General features: G+C 40.1%; 1 protein-coding gene across 1 annotated transcript; it reads left to right on the top strand.

Annotated features, from left to right (window-relative positions):
* Window positions 1-6,581: 6,581 nt before the first annotated feature.
* Lap1 (leucine rich repeat containing protein 7 lap1) lies at window positions 6,582-18,890 on the top strand. Its single transcript, XM_077428858.1, has 2 exons — window positions 6,582-9,306; window positions 18,502-18,890. Exon 1 carries the CDS (start codon window positions 6,778-6,780, stop codon window positions 9,283-9,285), a length of 2,508 nt encoding a protein of 835 aa, XP_077284984.1. The 5' UTR covers window positions 6,582-6,777; the 3' UTR covers window positions 9,286-9,306; window positions 18,502-18,890.
* Window positions 18,891-19,586: the final 696 nt, after the last annotated feature.

Here is a 19,586-nt window from a genome sequence, read left to right as displayed (position 1 = left end):
CTTCGTTGTCATTGCCCTTTTATATTGTGGCGGCTCGCTATACGACATGGTAGACTTTGGTCACCTTCTTGCGAGTGGGGATCAATTCGGCTGTGTTCAGAGTAGCTACCTCACTCTGCCTTCAGCTATCATAAATAAAGCACGTGCATCAACATGCCAGTCGTTCATCCGCCATAATATAATTATATAATTCAATTCATGACATTTTATAATTTAAAACACATTGAAATATGCTTTTCACTGTGTCAATAGAAAGCGAATTGCGCTCATATGTACACTGAGTTTTAATTAATGAGAACACACGTTCAACATACGTATTGTGCAGTGGGATAGTGAACAAGTATTGGTACATTTTCAGTAGATCAGCTCTTCTTTATGTCTCTTCAGTCTTTATGAAATAGTGTAACCATTCATCATGCATATCTTTCGTTTTCCATTCTTCACATGTTTAATTTTCGATAGATGACTTTATAGAACAGGTGGTCGAGTGAAAGGTTTCAACCGTTTCCCGGCTTATGGAAATTCAGTTGAGTTTGAAAGAGGATCGTTTATTTTTGTTCAATTTGGTACAATGGTTATTGTATGTACGAAGAGGTTTCTTCGGAGATGTGATCTAGTTGAACTCTAGAGGCTCACTCTGCCGGTGGAGGTTGCTGCGTTGCTTTATAAACGTTTTGGGTTGAAATGTGTCGTGGGCACATCTTTTGTTCTTGGTACTCGCGCTGCCCTAGTTATGCTGCGAGCGTGGTTTTATGGGTTCATACGCCTGGACGTAGTTCGTGGTTTTTATGGGTTCAGTGTGTTCTTCCTTTGTTTCCCAAATACGTGTATAGAAACACGTGTCGACCTTTTTACGAGGCGAGCGTGTGTCATGCGTTAATTACTTTCCTGGATATGTGTCGCAGTGACCTGATGAGATCATTTCAGTTGTACTATATGCCTACAACTTCATATACATTACTTCCTCATAAATTGAATCCGTAAACAATATACCTCTTTCACTTAAATATGCAATTGTTTTTTCAACATGTTCCCATTCAGGTACTTCATAGAGCATCGTATCAATATTATGTATGTTGTAACGATCAGATTTTCGCGCGCTTACACTGATCTCGCGGTGACTTTCGTGTTCGAACAGGACGCGATGATGTCATTTGTAACTTGAATTCGATGAGGGAAATAGGTGATATCATCGACCTAGTTTCGTATAGTACAAGTTGGGGTTTGCTACAAATGATCGCAAACCACCCGGCTGCATGCTCATTTCGATTGAATTTTAACTGTTTGAATGTCAGCATGTACGAAAGACGAGATATTCATGGGGTTGCGCAGATGACATTTCGATGTACACTGATGATTGGCAATTCTTAAAATTGAGTTGGATTTTTCTGACAAGTTTAAAATGGCAAAAGCCGAGACAAAAGTATGAAATGAGCATGCAGCGAAATAAGTATGCGCCCGCTTGGTTTGCAATCGTTTGTAGCGCAGGGTACAAGTTGTGCTATATTCCTACATCGGTATTCGTGATTTTTGGAGCAGTGACTGTTATGTGCGCGATCGCAATGTGCGAAATAATTCCGTGTACCACAAGAGCTAAGCCCGCTTTAAAGGTCAAGGAATTTGACCCTTAAAGCCCTCAACATGAGGCCACCACCCCCCCCAACGAATACAGTCTAAGACAGTGCTTTCCTATTACTTTCATGTCACGACCCCCTAAATTTGAAATAATTAATTCTCGGCCTCTAAAAAAATTTTTTTTTTAGTTAAAAGGTTTATTTGGCAGTAATTATTACAATTATAATACACATATTTATATACAGTACAAAATTATAGGAACTTGCTTAAAAATATTTTTTTTAAATAAAAACTACATATACACACATGAAACAATTTAATGCGATAGATGAGGTCGCATGTTTTTACATAACAAATCGATAACGGGTTCAATGTCAGAAATGCTAACTCGCAAAGCATCTTCCAAAGTCTCCGTGGAAAGGCATGACCTTTGCTTATTTTTTAATATAAGTAATGACGAAAATGCTGTTTCACATAGCTACGTAGTTACCAGGGCTTCTTTTCCAATAGTAGGATATTCTTGCTGTCGCCTTAACCAAAATTCTGAAATACTTTTTTCATTAAATTCCACTTCAAGCAAATTATCTGATCTGATATCGATCAACTCTTCTTGGGCTGTCCACGTAATATGATCATATTTTAAGGACTTGGCAAATGGTGTTCTAATCCAATTGTTTCTTTCATCCTCATTCAAATTTGGGAAATATTTCCTTAAATATATATACATTCTCTAAATGTGGAAAAATATTTATAAATGAATATTTGTACTTTCTATTGAATATTTTCGAGGCCTCCACGAGAAATCCGATCCCCAATTTGGGAAGCACTGGTCTAAGAAACCCTTTCGTCGGGGAACCACAAGAGCATGCTGTGTGGGTAATTGGACTATTCGTCACATTGGGGTGGTCACAAAGGCAATTTTTGTCATGAAAATCGCGAATACACAATATTTGGCACTCAAGTTCTCGTTACTATGATAGTTATCGTTAGTATGATGGACTTTTCCGCTGCCAGATGTTCCGTTATAGAGATTTTAGTGACTTTGTGACGAGTGATTTGTGACCAGTCATCACCGAACCGAACTGTGATGTCGAAGGTTTACGTCGTTCTTCCAAGGGTCGGGATCTATGGAAACGTGGACTAACCTTGGGATAGTGATATATCTATAGTCGGGGAGGTTCCTGACTGCAAATCGTCTTCGTTGGAGCACCGCTGGTCGGGTCACAGCAGCGGGAGGGGGAGGCAGGAGACAAACTCCGTACTGCTTCGTGTGGACACAAGATGGCGATCTCTGGGCGTCTCTGAAGACGCTCGGCGGAGATGCTGGATAGGGAGGTCCTTCCCGGACGACGGCTGGCAGTAGAGAGAAGAGGTTCTGCGGTCCTCTGGTCGGTCCTCTCACGGCTGAGGTTTCTCCGGAAACGGCGTGAGGAATGCAGGGGACGTTGTGCTGGAACTCAGGGGAGGGAGTGATGCTACACTCGACCTCAAAGCGGTTCTTCAGCACTGATGGTGGATCTCTGGGCCCCGTCTCCCCCTGGAGACGTGCACAGGAGAGATCTTTCTTCGACGGGCGATCGCGGGTGAGAGAGACTCGCTCTACATGCGCGCGCGCCTATAAGGCTTTTTTCTGGGTGGCCACTCGAAATAAAGGGCGAGTGCTACCCTATGGGACGATGGGGAGAACGTCGCGTTACAAATGTAATAAAATGACATATTTGAAACGGAGTCGTGCAGTGCTGAAGCCGTGCAGTGCTGTTAAGTATGAACAGACCTTTAAAAGTCAAGGAATTTGACCCTTAAAGCCCTCAACATGAGGCCACCACCCCCCCAACGAATACAGTCTATGAACGCTAGCTTCAGCAGCTGTAAAGTGTGTATATGTATGGGTGACCAATGGCTGTGTGTGTGTGTGTCGTCGTCTCGATCAGCTTGCTCTGGAACGGTGCGGGGTGGGGGAATTATACAAGGGTAGACCAGCCACGCCAAGACCTTCTCGGTCGGAGTCTCACGAGCGTCTGAGAGCTCGCCGTGTTCGAGGCTTGGGTCGAACACGTGGTTGAGTATAGTCGGTAGACATAGTCGGTGAGGCACGACTATGGAAGAAGCCATACTCCTTCTATTATGGAGGGCTTCTATGATGCTTCGGGAATCTCGTCACCAACATTTACTGCGACGCAGAATACATTCCTAAAACCTTCTAGAAAGCTCCATCCCAACCAGGCGAGGGGAAACAAACCGGTCGAAGCACACCTGTAGTCATTAAACTAAACCCAAGCGGAACGGTGCCAAAACCTTCTAGAAAGCTCCACCCCTACCAGTGGAGCGGAAACAAACCAGTCGAAGCACACCTACAGCCATTAAACTAAACTCAAGCGGAACGGTGCCAAAACCTTCTAGAAAGCTCCACCCCTACCAGTAGAGCGGAAACAAACCAGTCGAAGCACACCTGCAGCGATTAAACTACATCGAGCGGAACGGTGCCAATCGTTCCAGAAAAGTCTACCCTATCGACAAAAACACATTCCTCGCATACGCATCAACAACAGCCAGCAACCAGAAACACTATAAAAGGAGGTACAACCCAAACAACGCCAGTCGACCCACAGCAGCAAGCGTCGACACACAGCACCAGACCAGTCGACCCACAGCATCAAGCGTCGACACACAGCACCAGACCAGTCGACATCCAGCTCCTGACCTGCCACCACTACACTACGCGGACTTGGAAGATCAACCAGCCGAACGCCGAGCCAGCAACACACTGCCGCATCCAGAGACCGTCTGAACATAGCCGAATGCCGAGCCAGCGACACTCTACCATATCCAGAGACCGCTGAACGACATACTTTTGCCCACATATTCTAATACCTTCGTACAATATTTAGGCAAACAATAAAACTTTATTAAAACAAGCACAACAGTGTTTCGTTAGGCAGGGATACGGTCAACACATCCTACCCCGCCTACAATGCCAATGAGCGCTCGCCGTGATCGCTTGGGTGGATCACGGGGCCAGAGTTCGGGGCTTAGTTCGAGGTCGGCTTTTACGAGGGACGCTGCATCTGGCTGTCCGCGCCGGGATCACCGGGCGCCGGACCCACGGGAGAATCTAGCACGACTGACAGATGATCAGAGTAAAAGAGAGAAAACAAAAGCCGAAGCCGTAAGAGGACAACCAACGGCCATAAGGGTGTAGGCATATAGTACAACTGAAATGATCTCATCAGGTCACTGCGACACATATCCAGGAAAGTCATTAACGCATGGCACACGCTCGCCTCGTCAAAAGGTCGACACGTGTTTCTATACACGTATCTTGGAAACAAAGGAAGAACTCACTGAACCCATAAAAACCACGAACTACGTCCAGGCGTATGAACCCATAAAACCACGCTCGCAGCATAACTAGGGCAGCGCGAGTACCAAGAACAAAAGATGTGCACACGACACACTTCAACCCAAAACGTTTATAAAGCAACGCAGCAACCTCCACCGGCAGAGTGAGCCTCTATAGTTCAACTAGATCACATCTCCGAAGAAACCTCTTCGTACTATGGGGGATGAACGAATGAGACGACTGGCATGTTAATGCACGTGTTTATTATATGATAGCTGAAGACAGAGTGAGTAGTAGCTCTCCGAACCCAGCCGGGTGGGTCCCCACTCGCAGGAAGGCAACCAAACTCGACCATGTCGTATAAGCGAGCCGCCACATCACTCCCCCCCCCAGCATCAGCGATACCAAAATTACAAAGAAACAAATTTTACAAAAGAAAAAAATTATTGTTACCCAAAGAGAAAAAATTATTACGTGGGGAGAAAAAAATTGTTGACGTGGGTCATCCGCTGTGTACATAGGTGTACCGCCCTGAATGGTCGGTAGATTCGAGGGCGGTGACGTCGCGAACAGGACGGTGGGTGGTCCGATGGTCGCGCCGATGCGATGCGATGCTGCGGCGGCGCCGCTCTTCCGAGGCTGATGTCGGTTGGTGGGGCGGCGGGGGCGGCAGGGGCATCGATGTGGTTGATGATACTCCGAGCTGGACTGTGAGTCGTTGTGGCTCGTGGAGGTGTTGTAGCGCTACCGCCCGTCTTGGCGTGACGACGCTCGTGGGGACGGACGGGGCCTTGATGATGATGATGATGATGGTGCTGAGGTGGTGTATGTCTTGTGGTGCTGGATGACCGTTCTATGTGTAGTGGGTCGCGCATGACTCCACATCCAGCTGTCAAGATCGTCGTCTCATTCGCTGCCCCATTTTTGTAAGCACCTGTCATCGACGTTGTGGCTGGACGTCGGTAGGTAGGTAGGTAGCCGTGTCTGCTCGTTTATTGTCACCCGCGGGCCGCGGCGGGTAGCTTCTCCCGTCTGACTCGGCGAGGCAGGGATGAGCGGCATGTTGAAATTGATCGAGGCTGCGTGACTCGATGTCGGGGGTCACCAGTATGGGGGATGAACGAATGAGACGACTGGCATGTTAATGCACGTGTTTATTATATGACAGCTGAAGACAGAGTGAGTAGTAGCTCTCCGAACCCAGCCGGGTGGGTCCCCACTCGCAGGAAGGCAACCAAACTCGACCATGTCGTATAAGCGAGCCGCCACAGTACATACAATAACCATTGTACCAAATTGAACAAAAATAAACGATCCTCTTTCAAACTCAACTGAATTTCCATAGGCCGGGAAACGGTCGAAACCTTTCACTCGACCACCTGTTCTATAATATGAATAGAAATGTAATAAAATGACATATTTGAAACGGAGTCGTGCAGTGCTGAAGCCGTGCAGTGCTGTTAAGTATGAACAGACTGTGGCGGCTCGCTTATACGACATGGTCGAGTTTGGTTGCCTTCCTGCGAGTGGGAACCAACTCGGCTGGGTTCGGAGAGCCACTACTCACTCTGTCTTCAGCTGTCATATAATAAACACGTGCATTAACATGCCTCAACATGAGGCCACCACCCCCCCCCCCCAACGAATACAGTCTAAGAGACCCTTTCGTCGGGGAACCACAAGAGCATGCTGTGAACTGTGATGTCGAAGGTTCAGACGTTCGTAAAACCTACATAGATGTGCTGTTTTTAAGTGTGGTAACATATAGTAGTGTTGGCCAACGTGAGCGCAGCTGTCAGTGAGGAGCGAGGAGTGTCGAGGGGCGAGTGTCGAGTGGTGGAGAGAGAGGGGGCTGGTGTGCCATGCTGTGCTGCGTGCGCGCGCCCCCGGAAGAGGTGACCGTCGTGGAGCTGTCGGGGCGCGGGCTGGCGCACCTGCCCGAGTCCGTGTGGCTGGCGGGGCGCACGCTCGAGGTGCTGCGCGCCGACGGCAACCGGCTGCAGGAGCTGCCGCGGCCTTTGTTCACGTGCACGCACCTGCGCCACCTCCTGCTGCAGGACAACCAGCTGGCGGGGCTGCCGGCGGCCGTGCGCGCCCTCCACCACCTCTCGCTGCTCGACCTCAGCCGCAACTCGCTCGCCACCCTCCCCATCGAAGTGCGTCAACTGCGCAAACTGCGCTCGCTGCACCTCGACGGCAACCCGCTCGAGCGCCTGCCCGACCCCCTCACCACCCTCATCTTCCTGCAGGAGCTCTTCCTCAACGACACGTGTCTCGAGTTCCTGCCCGCCAACTTCGGCCGCCTCACCGACCTGCTCATTCTAGAGCTGCGCGACAATTGCCTGGTGCTGTTGCCCAAGTCGCTCGCCCGCTCCGCCGAACTCCAGCGGCTCGACATCGGCCAGAACGAGTTCTCCGACTTCCCGGAAGTCGTCGGCAAGCTGACCAAACTCCGCGAACTGTGGATGGACTGCAACAATCTCACTTCGATATCGCCCGTCGTCGAAAACCTCGTCCAACTGATTCACTTGGAAGCGAGCGACAATCAAATATCCGAACTGCCGCCGGAAATAGCCGCGTGCACTCAACTCACCGATGTCAACCTATCATCGAATCAATTGAACCGGCTACCCGACACCATCGGCGGATTGACCAATCTCGTCTCGCTCAAACTCGATTGCAACAAGTTGTTCAACCTGCCCGACGGAATAGGCGATCTGGTCAATCTAGAGGAGTTGATGTTGGCTAGCAATTTCTTATACGAGTTGCCTTCGTCGATCGGCCGGTTGCGAAAGCTTCAATGTTTAATCGTCGACGAAAATATGCTCAAATGTATCCCTCCCGAGATCGGAAGTTGTAGTTCGTTGACGGTGCTCTCGTTGAGGGCGAACCGGTTGACTTACATCCCGGACGAAGTCGGACGCTTGTCCGTCTTGAAAGTGTTGAATTTAGTGAGAAACTCGTTGCAATTTTTACCGCACGCTCTGCTCAACTGCGCCGATTTAGTGGCGTTGTGGCTCTCGGAGAACCAAAGCAAACCTCTCGTCCCGATGCAATCGGACATTGATCCGCGTACGAATCTCCAAGTGTTGACGTGCTTTCTTTTCCCTCAAGTGCCGCTGTCCGACGTGTCTCCGTTACACGAGAGCAAATCGTTCCCGTCCGACATTCCCGTCAGCGTCAGACACATCAGCTTCGTGGACGTGAAGGCGGCGGCGAAGAACGCCGCGGAAAAACCCGGTCAATTGAGACGCGCGCCGACTCCGTACCCCAAAGAGTTACGAGCCTTGGCGAAGCACGCGCGCAACGTTCAAAAAGACGCAGGCGACGAGTCGATATCCATGCAGAACGCCGTCCACATCAAAGCGGCCAAAGTCACGCCGACTCTTCAACAGAGATTCGCGAGCAACCACTCGATCGCCAACGGCACGAGACACGTCGCAGCCGACTGGCCCGAATCGAACCACCTCAGAAACGGATCCATCTACGACAACTCGTCGATTGAAAATCCGTACGACAAACCGACGAGCTTTGAACACCACAAGTCGTACCAAAACATGGACCAGACTCTATACTCGGAGAGCACCGACAGCGCTTACAGCGGATACAACGAACGGCCAAACTACAACACGTCGATCAGCCACGAAAACTATTCCGCAGTCGAAGAGAGAGTCAACGACATCATTAAGCAATCGTCGCAAGATTTATACGCAGCGACGAGAATGTCCGATAAGAGAGTGAGCCCTTTAGTGTTACCCTTCGAGAACTTATCGAGCGGCACTAGGAACAGCGTAACGAGCAACATGAGCCAAAAAAATCAAGAACTTCCCGTTCATAATTATCCCACGCACGATACTACGGTCGGCAAAGAATCACCGTACGGACATCAGATGATGCCGACCTACGCCCAAGCCAAAGAGAGAGTATACGGAAGACAGACAGACGATATATACGACCACTACGCTCGGTATCCGTCCGTCGAGTATTCCACGAAGCAGGACGACACCGGCCAGGCCAACAGCGATCACGTGCTGAATAATATCAGTCCGAACAGCTACGCCAAAGATCCGAACGCGGTGTTCAGCGTGCAGCAGCAGAGCGCGTACTACAACCGGCAGAACAGTAACGTAGACGGCTTATACGACGCGACGAGCGTGTCTTCGCATCACAGCGCGTACGTGCCGGGTAGCAATTACGGCGTTTACAATCCGCACGAGTCGGTCGTGAATGCAAATAACATCAGGAACGTCGCCGATCTGCGACAGCAGCAGCAGCCACCTAGTCTGTCCCCTTCCAAGTTGAATCCGCCCCCTTATCACATTGCGGCGACTTATTCTAAACAAGCTCAATTTTTCAATTCTAACAACTAAAAAAAAAAACAAAAAATATATGTATATAATAGTAATTGTCACCAAATATGTAATTGAAATTATGGAAAAATGTCCAAGACGTAGATTAATACTGTAAGATATTGTTGGCAGCTTTTTTTTTTTCTTATGTTAGATTAACTTTTTTTGATAAAAGTAATGTTCCGTGTAGACTGTCCATTATGAGAGCACTTTATAAGTTAAACAATTAAGATTTGAATGTTTATATTCTTATATACATATGTATGATTCGACGAAAATTTTTATTCAGGTTTTAAATTTGATGAAAGATAATGTTTAATAGTTACCATTTAACCCTTTGCCCGCGTCACCAAATTTAGCGAACATGCCCTGTATGCGGCTGCTTTTTTGCGGATTTTGTTATCGCTTTTTCGACTATAAATATAGGTTGTAATATTTTATAAATGATTTTAGCCTATATTGGATTTTTTTTTGACTATTGCCATCTATTGAATTTGGTAAAGTATACATTTAGTAATATTTTCAATCAAGTTATAAAATTTTAACACAATAGACGGCTCTTATACAGGTTGGAACTTCCAAGACATCTATGCGTGTCTCACGCGCTGAGGGCATGTTCGCTAGGACATGTATAGTAGTCGTACGCGGTGGAAAGGTTAAATATACATATGTATTCGCCGATAGTCTATTGGGAGATCAATTTAAGCAAAAGTTAAACAATTCACTAAGTAAAGCATAAAGTATAAGTTGAACAATTCACGATATTCCTACATATTATCCGACGAATGTTAATTCTTGAGGTCCACACGTAGTCAGCATGACATGACATGGCTTGTGTACCTCCTTATGAATGACAAGTTGCTCACCACAGCTTCCCCGATCCATTTATATATCTATTGTCTAGGCTCGTACGGTTTTAAGCCAGTCTCACGATCTCTGGGTTCTGAGAATTCTAGCGGGCACCTACCGAGTCCCCCGAATGCACTTAGACAACGGATACTCTCTCTTGTGTTCCCGCGTTGCAATACTATTCAAAAGTTACCATTTGAATATATTATAGATCAGCTATACATACACTTGACTGGATATTTGTTATATTTATGACAAAAACTAAATTATACGTATAAGATTCGAATCCCAAGCGGAGCTGGATGCTTTCACTAGTATATATATAAACATATTAACGATAATGCTTAACTGTAATGTGCCTGTAATGGATTGCCAAATCAATTTTGTTAACTGCTATTTGCCCCATAAATTTTAATATATGTATGTATATATTTTAATATAATTTATAATTTTACGGAATAAATATTTCGAATCTTTTGTTGCTGTTAAATAAATAATAATCGATCAAAATAATTTACATGGCGCATTCCCTCTTTATATTTTCTATTTAAATTTTTTAGACATATTTTATAAATGCATACTATTGTACAATATGTATGAATATTATCTAACATTTTTTTTTTTTTTAGGGAAATTGAAGAGGGAAAAATAATTACAATATACAAAATATTCCTATCATATCAAAATATTCCTATCATATATTGTACTATATATGTATGTAATATAATATATCAAAATAGACAAGAAATCAATGCTCGCTTTTACTTTTGCATTATTTTTGGTACGATATGATAGCGATATTTTGCCGATAATGTGTATATTAAGAATATTTTGAAATATAACTGCAGCAAGTATTGTATTATTTATTAATTTGCATTTAATTTATAATGTTATTTTTTATATATGTATTATATGCATGTATATGATAATAATGTATATTAGAGATTAAGACGATTGTAGACGACAGATTTGTATATTTTGAAAGTTGGTATATTTTTGAGAGCCAAAATGGTGTTTCTTGGTACAGGGACATCTTTTATTTATTTATCAGATATAGTACAAATATTCTAACAAATATTTTATTTCGAAATACTATCGGCAATCGCTCGACGAAAGCGGACACTCGCCGTTAACTTTTCGAACGTCGCGATTTGCAAAGTGGAACCTAATATAATATTTTTTTGATATTTGTTTGTATATCATTCCTATATATATATATGGAAATAAATATATAATAATTATTATATAAAAGCACAAACAACTAAAATGTAAAACGCTACTCAGCTCGCGTAGCCTTAGCCGGTCCACTTTAGGGTCTATTCATACTGGCACAGAGAAGACCGGCAGTATTCTATTAATATATGGACACATTCATGTATTCCGTAAATTGTACGTGGCGTACACTTAACACCAGCAGCCAACACAATCTATTCATATCATACAGCAGTACACGTCACCGTAACGTATCAAGCTAACTCGGTTTTGTTCGGCCGCTGTGACTACGTGACGTCATAGTAGCGAGTGCACGCGTACTATTCTAGAGTGCGCATGCGCATATTAATATTTTCAGAAACGTCATATTGTGACAATATTGCTTGAGGCCCCCGAAATGGGCCTTTGCTACTAACATTTACAACTTACATATTATTATCATTGTCCACAATACGTTCGTCAGCCAAGAATAAATGAAATTAATTATAGTAAATAAATAAAAAAAATATGGTTTTGTAAAATCCTAATGAAAAACTATATACTGAAAAGCATGGTAAAAAACTATATACTGAAAAGCATGGTACTTGATCCGCCACTTTGTATAAGTAAGCTGATTTTGCCGTGCACTCGTACGCTGCTGTATAGTGTTACGTACGCCGCGGATTAAGCGAATAGAATCCCAGAGACTTATGTGACCGTTCAAGGGTTATCTGTTAACGGATTAACTAAGTGCTTGCACTTAGACCAACAGATATCCGTTGGTCTAAGTGCAAGCACTTAGTTAATCCGTTAACAGATAACCCTTGAACGGTCACATAAGTCTCTGGGATTCTATTCGCTTAATCCGCGGCGTACGTAACAATAGTATGAATAGAATTTGTCTTTTCCGTGGCGTGCTGTTGCCTTGCAGTGCTGGTTAGTATGAATAGATCTTTAAATGCATCGGAAAGCTTCATAGTAGAGTACGATGTAAGTCGAATCTTCACTATCACACCGTTTGAATAGGCTGAGTGCAAATAGAACGGTATTATATTATGTATACAGGATGGAGTGGAAATAATTTGACTTTTGGTATCTTGAAAATGGACGCTTCAATTGAAAAGTAAATATTCACAGTCACATATTGTACACAAGTAGATCACTCATTGATCGTGTCTAACTTTTGTAGTCGTTTTGTTCAGTGTTTTGATATTGTGGTCGATTCCTTCGTTTATGTATTGTATCTTTGATGCATGAGAGGGTTATCTCCGACGCCATGCCATAACCCGAGCTCGCCCGTGTGATGATACTAATCGTCTGATTGTTTCAGCCCCACTCTATATTACGCTATGTGTCAAATTATTATACGTAAAACTTATGAAAACGTACATATAGTCTCGTTAACTTCCTAAAATGTATGGATGCGGAATTGATTTAACAGTTTCACCAATTTGCACAGTGTATAATATTAATGTAAATATTTGTCCAAAGTATGTAGTATGTATATTATGATTATGTGTACTTATGATTATGATTAGGCTGCTGACCGTTTAGGTTTCGCTATACATCTTAACCCGTTTGCCCGCGGTCGTCTTCTATGGAAGCTTTGCGTGACAAGTCTGTAGCGCGGCTGTCTTCCATAGAATTTCTGAACTTTGCACGGGATTTTGAGCCTTATATGCGCCTATTTCAACTGTTTTATGTTTCAAAATTGGTTGAATATATTGCTGAGAGTTGAATGCCATCTATTCAATTTGCTTAAAATGAATATATACCAGTCAAAATTAGTTTTTTGTGGAACCATATTGAAACCTCATTTATGTGACGTCACGTCTGTTGAACAATGGCGACGATACGTCTCAATTGTATGAAGAATGATTATTTGACAATTAAGCCAAAACTACGAGATATATTATGTATTTTATTGTTTAAAATCATACTTTATGTGTTGATTAACATATCCGGTTACTTGAGTAAATATTAAAATCTGTATTTAAGGTCGAAAACTCGATTGCCAAATTCGCGAAAAAGGTGCCGCGCGTACAGGGCTTGTTCGCTATATTTATTGCCGCGGGCAAAGGGTTAAAAATAATTAAAAAAAAATTACATTAGCACAAACATGGCCAATAATTTCCACGTTGAACGTTTTATGATTGTGTGGTCTTCCAAATTTTGTCCTTTGTAAGTAAATTTATATGTTCGTGTATAGAGATTGATGCTCTCATCGATGACATGCCAATTCACTTTTCGTATCGTCTATTTGCAAAACGTGTATAGAGATGCAAAATTTATCGATATTTAATACTACGGAGGCAGCTAGGAATTGAATTAGTGTTTTTTATAATAATTTATATGTATGTATATCAATTTTTGTATAATATAGTGTAAAATGTATGGGCTAAGTACATATATTTTCAATCACATTTTCCCTCCTGCAACGTAGGTGCCTTCTAAATTACATTATCATCCTAGTTCAAAGCTTAGATTTATATGTATGTGTGCACCGATATTTGACAACTCCCGTAGACCGAGTGCATCATTTAACGAGTGAGTCGGAATCACTTTAAACATTTCCAATTAAAATAAAGTAGCAACGCCACTAAAATTATTAAAAATAAAATATATTTTTCATCTTGCAAAGAACCTGTGGTGTTTACAGTGCCGGTTTTAGGGGGGGGCTGGGTCGGGCAAATAAGTTAGGGCGCCACACGATGCGCCAAAGGCGCTTTAAATTTTAAAATTAGAGCGCCAAAAGCCATACAAAATTTTCAAGTTCTAGAAAAAATTGCCCGAGGGCACCATTGGGTGTAAGGCCGGCACTGGGTGTTTATAATATATAATTAAAAAGGATGAATTCAGTCCAATTTTGAAATTTTGATCATTGTTTCGTCGTTGATTTGTTATTGAAAGCTACATACATACACATATACAGTGTGACTCGGATTAATATGCAAATATTATGATCAAAGTTTGAATAAATGGTGCTCAATTATGAAAAATTGATGATATTTTAAATCCGTATTGAGTTTTGTTGCATTTTTGTTGAGACAGCGAACGGAGATCACTCCGATCGAATCACATTAATCGATGCTGTAAAATATTTAGAACGTTAGAATTGCACGTCACAAATATATTTGATTAATAATTTCGTAATTACATGTTATTATATAATATATATATATAAATATTTAAAAAATCACAATAGCTTTTTGTCGCAAGTTGAAATCACTTTAGTATTGTATAAGTATTTTATGTATCGTGACCTGGGTTTGATCTATTATATAATATATAATATCACCATCACTCTTCTCTACCCGGTCCGGATTATAATATAATAGAATTCTTCCCCTCATTCCTATCATACAATATAACCGGTTTGTCATTTCCTAAATATATATATTACAATGTATGTATCATATATGTACCTATAAGACCAATTTAAAACGATAGATATGTTTACTGTACATACTTATGTATATATTTTACTATTTGCAGTGGTTTTGTAATTTTGTTTTAACATCTTAATTAAGTTTGCGGAGAAGATATCGCTCTTTTACGGCAATAGTGGCACAACTCTAATTTTCTCTATACATATTAGGTATACGGCTGTAACTCTGTTATTAATTCATCGATTTTGTTCACTTTTTTATTCATCGCATTAGATATTACATTGTATTTTTTTTATATATACAGGCCATATCAGAGGGGAAGGGGGCAGAAGGGGTAGCTGCAAAGGGCCTCATGGTTTTAGACTAAAAAAGCTTGTACGTAGAACATACTCGTATGTGTCAAAAAGATTATTCTGAAATAATATCCGAATTTACTGGTGCTAAAGCGCGAAAAGCTTTACTGAAATAATTTTTCTAAAACTATTATTAAATAAAAAAATAAGAACTTTTTTATTTTTGTAATATATTTTTATATTTTTTCTTCTCCGTGGTTTAAAATTTTTAAAAATGGGGGGGGGGTGGTTAAGAAATAACAGTTGCCCTGGATGTCGCATTTTCTCCAAGAAGCCCTGTGTATACATATGTCTGTAGGTATCGGTGATCGGATAAATGCACTCAAGAGAGCCGCCCTCTTAAGACATCCAAACAAGATTCTCACGAAGAACTAACGCAATAGAATTACACAAAAAATTGTTATTTGAGGGTGCTCACCCTTTTTTGTGGAATTCTATTGCGTAATTTCTTCTTGAGCGCCTTTGAAAATGAGTATTTCTCGAAACTGCGCCACTCTTCAGTGCATTCTTCCGGGAACCGTGACCGAATGAAGTCAACATTTTGCTGGATGCATTTATCGTTTAATATAATCTAAAGTATTAACTTAAATTTTGACTTATTGAATGTCGAAGGGCAAAAAACTAGTATGCAATGTTTCATAGATATACGTGGCTTCTTCCAGACAACAGTAGAAATTTTTGAGTTGTGACACTGAATGATATGTATCAGAAAGGTAGACTTTTTCAAGACGATCCGTAAAGCGAGCTATTTTTACATGCTTTTTATTAGTTTCACTGACCATGTATTCACTTGGACGATATTTATGAGCTAATTTTGAACTACTTCCACTCTTTCAATAGCTTTGATATTTTACCGACAAGTGGGACTCAGCTTTCATTTAAGTGTGCAAATGTCCCGAATATGAAGCTAGAACAGAGAAATGTAATATTAATAGAAGTGGCTTTAGGTGTTCTTTTGTTGTCAAGTGACATTCTGTCCACGGACAGATCTAAATAATTTTAGCATCGGTTGTATTTGACGCTTGTTGCTCGACGTATTTCCGATAAAAACTTCTCTGTTTGTTTATATTACTCGCAAGATGGGCAAGCATCGGTAAAAATTGCACAATATATTCAAAAACGCACAACAAACAACATGGGATACATTTTTATAAGTAAATTGATCCGATTGTATTCCGTGCGATGTAGCGTATTTATACTGACGTACCGCGTAAAATTGACAATTATTTATTAGTAAGGGCCCCTCTATTCTTATTACATCTCTCTGAGCTAGAAGCTAGAATCTGTCAGATCGACGCGATGACAGCTGGCTATCAAATGCGCCTTCTCGACACCCACACTTAACCCTTTGAGTGCTGACGTCTTTTCTGTTGAAGACACACCACGCTGAAAATTTCCAATTAGAATTATTTAGAAATCCAATAGAAAGCAGATATAAAAAGTGTAGCTTATCTAAAAAAAACCCTAGATAACTACCGCCGAGGATTTCGAGTTTTGTAAAGGTGTGTTTAGACTCTCTAATATATCTTGCAACAATATAAAATAAACAAAAGCAGTCTATTAATGAATGTATTTTTCCAAAACTAGTTCCATCTTCTTCATTGTTGTTAAAATGTAATGCTCACAAACTAAATGCCAAGCCACAGTATAAAATACTCGGCAGTTAGGGATTTTCATCGGGAAATTCTGCTATGGTTATAAATTCAGATATTCCGGTGTAAACTAGTCTTTATAAACATTGACATGGATTACACGACCCATGTTCAATGCTACCTGGAAAGGCTTAGCGGGTAGTATTCTTGTTTACTTTGTACATGCTCAAAATACAAAGCCTATCGGCGTTTTTCAAGACCGTGGACTTGTTGGCAAAACGCCGATCGGCGTCGGTCAGCATTCAAAGGGTTAAGTTTACAAAAAAAAAATTTCACACTATCATATAAACATAATTCATATCATATAAATTTTTAATTCATTGATGATGGAATATATAAAATAAATAATTCGCATTTTATCTATTATATTAGTGCCAATTCGTAAAAAAATTACTTATTTATATTTGCATATATAATTCTAACATTGTAAAATATGTTAAGTATACATTCATTATATGGTGTTCCATTTGTTTTTTTTATAATTTTTATTTACGAAAGCCGAAGAAAGAAGTGTTGCCGTCATAATTTTTCAATAATTACTCTTAATATGTATATGTAAATGTATAATATAATAAATAACTGAGGCGATTTAAACGTTTGGGACCAATGTTAATTACACATTGCGTTACAGTGAATATACATATGTAGTGAGTGAGTTTGCAATAATTTCTAAAAAATGTAAATTTGTTATTAACCAATATACATACATACATACATACATATGTAGAATGCATATTGATTGAATATGGTTGTTAGGATAAAGATACCTCCTTAAAAGTCGAGATTTAACATTAACAGTATACATATATAATACCTATAACATTTTATATAGATTTATACATACATAATTAAGATCATTTAATCGTATTTACGTGTAATTATATATTATTATTTTTTTGATTGCCATTTTTTTTAATATTAATCATTTTCTAGTCATCTAAGATGTAAAACTGGACGATCTTTTTTAATATGACATTTTTGAAATTGCATGTATACACAAACAGGGTCCAAGGTTTATAATCTTACTAATAAAAAAAATAGTAAGTAATTGCAATTTTAAGTCGACACTTTACCGAAGTTGTTTTTTGAGATTGAAATTGGTTTGCTTTCATTTTACATGTTATGCAATAGGTTAACGGTCGAAATGATTATAATAAATTCGTATGCTGTAGTCTGGTTCTACGATGTGCATATGATTATTGATCCTATTGATATTTCTACCTCTGTTCTATTTGCCATTGTTTATATATTATATGTTAAAAAGTGTTTAATTAATGCAACGGAATGTATGCGTATAATTTGCATACTCGCACACACACTCTCATTTATCTATACACTAATGTAGAGCTTTATTAATATCAATTAATAATGCCTTGGACAAATGTGAGAAAATTTTTCTCAATATAAATTTAATGCAAATTAAAATAATAATTAAATGTACTAAATTATAATAATATACCTTTTCTGTTATATTGTATAATTGGATTTTTTAAATATTTATTTCGACTCCCTTTGAAAGGCGTACGTACATTTTATAATTTATTAAATGAATTGAAATTTGTTGTTGGGTTTTGATGTATAAATAGTATTGAATTTAAAAATTTCTCAACACAATATAGTATTTTATAAATGAAAAAATTGTTTGAAATTTGTATTATTTTATCAAATATTTTTACAATGATGAATATATTTATATCGAATACATATAATATATAAGTAGTTCTTATTTTTTTTATATACATATTGTATTATGTATAGGTATTTACTGCGCAGCTGAAAAAGTATACACCGCTGAATATTCAGCGGTGTATATTTTAAAGAATCTTTTCTTTATTTTATATTTGTATATATACTTCCGACTTATTGTAGTGTTCTAGTAAATTAATTTTTACTATTTTAAAGAATCACATTTAATTTATAACGTAATAACATTCAAATTAGGAACTGCCTGTATACATTTTAGATTAAGACGAGTCTGTTGAGAAATGGGAATGTAAATACATATGTTGTTAATGTAATTGTCGATGATAATACGCGCGTTATGTAATAATTACAATACGTGATATTTTATGCATTTCATTATCCAGTGACTGATCATGTAAAAAATAATAATCAAATATTTGCATATTGGATTATACTTCCCATTTCCAAATGACTCTAATGTGTTTTAAAGTAATAAAAAATCTATCTTTATCAATGCATTTTTTTTATTGAAAATCCATTTTTTATTATAATTTATTTATTTGCTAGTGACTTAATTAATTAATAATTTATTTATTCATTTACTAGTGTTTCCATCCGACTTTCTCCGTGGAAAATCATTTCATGACATTCATTTGTTATTTTATTAAATTTATTTGAATCGAAAATTATGAATATTTAACAACAGCCAATCAGACACGAATTTGACAACAGTCAATTAGAAATTAATTACATACACACACATCGGTATTTGTTTTATATATAACTAGTGTTGTGCCTGTTGATTTCAACGGTTACCTGACAACTCGTTCACAGATTTTCGGTAAACCGATGATGCGCTCCAGGCATTTCGTATACGGCCATCTCTTTCTCACCCCGTCTGTTCACCATGATCTCGTTTACTCTGCCATTACGTATACAGCCATCTCTTTCACAGACCGTCTGTTATCAGTGAACAGGAAAAGTCTGTTCCTCTTGTTCCTGTGGTGGAACAGACTTTCCTGCTCGCGCAAATTAAGTGAGGATGTACGACGGGGGGGACAGAGACTTTTACCGCACGCCACTGATATATATACTAACCGTTTTTCATAAGTATGCACGATAGACGAATATTTTCGACTTTTTCACGGTCACCCCCCGGAAAGATGCACTAATTTGCACTGAATAGTAGCGCAGTTTCGAGAAGT

The sequence above is a fragment of the Arctopsyche grandis genome, chromosome 4, assembly GCF_051622035.1.
Source record: "Arctopsyche grandis isolate Sample6627 chromosome 4, ASM5162203v2, whole genome shotgun sequence".
Lineage (NCBI taxonomy): Eukaryota > Metazoa > Arthropoda > Insecta > Trichoptera > Hydropsychidae > Arctopsyche > Arctopsyche grandis.
This window is presented reverse-complemented; position numbering and strand designations above follow the sequence as displayed.